The sequence below is a fragment of the Ranitomeya variabilis genome, chromosome 2, assembly GCF_051348905.1.
Source record: "Ranitomeya variabilis isolate aRanVar5 chromosome 2, aRanVar5.hap1, whole genome shotgun sequence".
Classification (NCBI taxonomy): Eukaryota; Metazoa; Chordata; class Amphibia; order Anura; family Dendrobatidae; genus Ranitomeya; species Ranitomeya variabilis.
The window spans coordinates 253,595,467-253,599,690 of record NC_135233.1 but is presented as its reverse complement, the minus strand read 5'-3'; the positions used below and the strand labels follow the sequence as shown (position 1 = coordinate 253,599,690).

The window sequence follows — 4,224 nt, the reverse complement described above, 5'->3', positions numbered from 1 at the left end:
GCACGATACAGACTACTGCCAGCACTGGATGTAGCAGATTTAACCTGTTTTTTTCACTACAGACAGCCGGTGTGTTATGGGACCCCCTGATCCTGAGATTGGGGGACAGCAGGTTCCCCATCGCCCTCTGATCGGTGACAGTATGTGGGGGTCATTCTCCGCTGATGTCTGCGGAGCTATGGAGAGCTGCCAGGCTCCGTCCACATTCACATTGGTGTATAATGGAGGGAGGCGGCAGCGCGCAGACCTGGGCTCACCCGGATTCTGCACTCTTGTAGTCGGCCCTTTAATTAGCCCTCTGTACACAAGGCAGCAGAGTTACTGCTGACGTCACAAACGTCTCCAAGCAACGAGCCAAACAATCACACAGGATTCCACACACATAGAGCCGCATCACCGCCCCAACATCTCACACACCGAGCAGGGGCCCCGGGGCGAGACACATCCGAGAGCCACGACTACCTACAGCAGGTGAGGACAAAACGCAACTACATCAGGAGGGTGGTCTCAGCTCAGAGGGGGGACGTCACCGCCGAATAAAAAGTTCTGTAACTTTTCTGTTGGGAGAAGTCCTTACTTTTCTCAGGATCTCTGCTTGCTGTCTATAAAACAGAACATACTTCCAGCAGTTAGAAGATCTATAATTGATCCGGCTGATATTTTCATTAATTGACAGCAAGCAGAGATGTTGAAAAGGGTGAGAGGTGACCTGCAGAGAAGGGACTCTATTAGGACCACCGCTGTCGTACAGTCTGTGCTAAGCTCATGCGCCTAATTTACTGAGTGAAACTAAGTCCCGCCAACTCGTAAGAAAACCGCCATCAGCGGCAAGAAACGTGGCGAATATGTCGCACTACACAGACGAGCGCCCGATATTTGTGACTTTATTTTGGCCACCAATCTGGTGCAGACTGCACAGTGAAGCTTCCCGCTGAGGGTCAGTTTCCTAAAATGTCTAAGATCTCAGTTTGCTGTCAATGAAAGGAAACTGAAAATCTATAGAGAGGCTGGATATATTCATAGTGAATCCTTAGCTGTGAAATGGAGACTGATTTCATTCACTGACTGCAAGCAGAGGTGTTCAAAAAATGTTAGAAAGCTGCAGAACTTAGGGCAAAAAGTCACAGGAACTTCACATATCACCGTATAATGCGCAAAAATATAACATGTGGCGGAGCAATTTACAGGGGTCCAATCAGGAACTTCTGCCGCTCCGCATGACGGCCCACATCGGCCCTGGGGGCCAGCAATAAAACGTCCTTTTCTTGGCGTATACATTGAAGGAGCAGCACGTACATAGACTAATGTATGACTTCTCCCTTCCAGGGTCCTAGAAATGGACTTTACAATGAATGACACCAAGCAGACCCTCAAGACCCTTGAGCAACAGTGTAAACTCCTGAGACAGCAGCAAGTGACCTTCATCACCGCTCTGGAGCGCACACGTGAAAACGCGCATGACCGGATCAAGCCTGTGCGCACTCTGGCGCAGGTAACTCATTACTGCGGTAGTACAGCATGCTATTTCAATTCCTACCACCAGGTGGCGCATCAGGGCGCAGCATGTACCACAGAACTTATAGGTTTATTCCTTCCTGAATAGCACTCCATATGGCTTGGAGTGGTACTGCAAGTATATACTAAGACAAGTATGAAATGGAGAAACCAATCATCTTGCTTTCTGGGTATTTCTATTATAGGTGCGGAACTACTTAGACAACCATTGTCACAACAGTACAGACAAGAGAATTCTCTCCCTATTTCTTGATGCCTGCAGCAATTTGGCTGATTTTTGCATTAAACTGGAAGCCATGCAGTCTGACACTAGATCAGCAGGGGGCGCCGTTGAGGAAGCCATGACTCTACTCAGTCCAACCAACGAACTATCAAACCTTAGAGCCAAGTAAGTTCATCATAAATGGCAGCATAAATAACAGTCGAGTACTGACAGATTCTGGTCTTTACCAAAGTGTGTTCATGTACACAAGTGCAGCATTATAGTAGTAATATTCTTGCACATAGAAGCAGTGTTATAGTAGTTCTTGTACATAGGGGACAGTATTATAGTAGTTATATTCTTGTACATAGGGGGGGGGGGCAGTATTATAGTAGTTATATTCTTGTATATAGGGGCAGTATTATAGTAGTTATATTTTTGTATATAGGGGCAGTATTATAGTAGTTATATTCTTGTACATAGGGGGCAGTATTATAATAGTTATATTCTTGTACATAGGGGGCAGTATTATAGTAGTTATATTCTTGTACATAGGGAGCAGTATTATAGTTGTTATATTCTTGTACATAGCGGGCAGTATTATAGTAGTTATATTCTTGTACATAGAAGTATTAGTTCTATTCTTGTACATAGGAGCAATTAGCTATATTGTACATAGGAGCAGTATTATAGTAGCTATATTCTTGTACATAGGGGGCAGTATTATAGTAGTTATATTTTTGTATATAGGGGCAGTATTATAGTAGTTATATTCTTGTACATAGGGGGCAGTATTATAATAGTTATATTCTTGTACATAGGGGGCAGTATTATAGTAGTTATATTCTTGTACATAGGAGCAGTATTATAGTAGTTATATTCTTGTACATAGGAGCAGTATTATAGTAGTTATATTCTTGTACATAGGGAGCAGTATTATAGTTGTTATATTCTTGTACATAGGGGCAGTATTATAGTAGTTATATTCTTGTACATAGAAGTATTAGTTCTATTCTTGTATATAGGAGCAGTATTATATTAGCTATATTCTTGTACATAGGAGCAGTATTATAGTAGCTATATTCATGTACATAGGAGCAGTATTATAGTAGTTATATTCTTGTACATAGGAGCAGTATTATAGTAGCTATATTTTTGTACATAGGGGGCAGTATTATAGGAGTTATATTCTTGTACATAAGAGCAGTATTATAGTAGTTATATTCTACATAGGGGCAGTATTATATTAGTTATACTCTTGTACATAAGGAGCAGTATTATAGTAGCTATATTCTTCTACATAGGGGCAGTATTATATTAGTTATACTCTTGTACATAGGGGGCAGTGTTATAGTAGTTATATTCTTGTACGTGGGAGCAGTATTATAGTAGCTATATTCTTGTACATAGGGGCAGTATTATAGTAGTTATATTTTTGTACATAGGAGGCAGTGTTATAGTTTTGAACATAGGGGACAGTATTATAGTAGTTATATTCTTGTACATAGGGGGCAGTATTATAGTAGTTATATTCTTGTACATAGGGGGCAGTATTATAGTAGGTATATTCTTGTACATAGGGGCAGTATTATAGTAGTTATATTCTTGTACATTGGGGACAGTATTATAGTAGTTGTATTCTTGCCCATAGGTTGTAGCTTTTTTTTTTCTCTGCCCAGGTATCCTCATGATGTTATTAATCACCTCAGCTGTGATGAAGCCAGGAACTTTTATGGTGGAGTCGTGAGCCTCATCCCCATTGTTCTGGACAATATACAAGAAGCGGTGTCCAGGATAGAGAAACTGCAGCGCCATCACCTTGGAAGCAGTGACAGACTTGGCGCCGGTCATGGGAGCAGACAGCCTAGTGATGGTCAGGCAGGAGAGGGCGGCCTCACACATAACTCGGGGGCGCAGACTAATATCAGTTTGGCAGATTCATCTTTCCAGATGTCAAGTAAAAAGAAGCACAATTGTGGGGCCCTAAAACCAGCGTGGAGGCCAGCAGGACGCATGTATACTACTTAATCGTCCGGAACCTCCACTGCCCCCTCTCCATGTCCGGTAATAAACACTAGGTTGAGCATCTTTCGGCTATCGATACATTTAATGTGCCATCATGGTCCGTTTCTCTAATCATGATAATTCTACATAAGTAGCTGCAGTGTAAAGAATGGAGGCGAGTTATGGCATATAGCTATACTAGTACAACCATGTACTGGGTAATATAGTAAAGTGTCATCCACATGTCACTATTTTTGATCAGTATTTCATCAGCATGTATGCCAAAACCAGGAGTCTCCAAAACACAGAACAGGTGTTAATCGTTCAATAATATTTTTTCTCCTTCAGTTCCACTCTTGTTTTTGTCTAATAAACACTAATGCAAAAATACTGACACGTGAACGAGGCCTTAATCTGCTTAGTCTTTGATGAAATATGCATGCGTATAAGTATGGCCATGACCCCAATGCTTTACACTGTTGAATGCAAGCTCAAACTATTTA

The 4,224-nt window shown here is 41.8% G+C and overlaps 1 protein-coding gene across 1 annotated transcript; it reads left to right on the top strand.

Moving 5' to 3' along the window:
- Window positions 1-381: 381 nt before the first annotated feature.
- Window positions 382-3,805, top strand: SPACA9 (sperm acrosome associated 9). The gene is made up of 4 exons (XM_077284636.1): window positions 382-471; window positions 1,327-1,492; window positions 1,701-1,903; window positions 3,397-3,805. The coding sequence occupies exons 2-4, from the start codon at window positions 1,337-1,339 to the stop codon at window positions 3,743-3,745; spliced, it is 708 nt and encodes a 235-aa protein (XP_077140751.1). The 5' UTR covers window positions 382-471; window positions 1,327-1,336; the 3' UTR covers window positions 3,746-3,805.
- The last annotated feature ends 419 nt before the right edge of the window (window positions 3,806-4,224 follow it).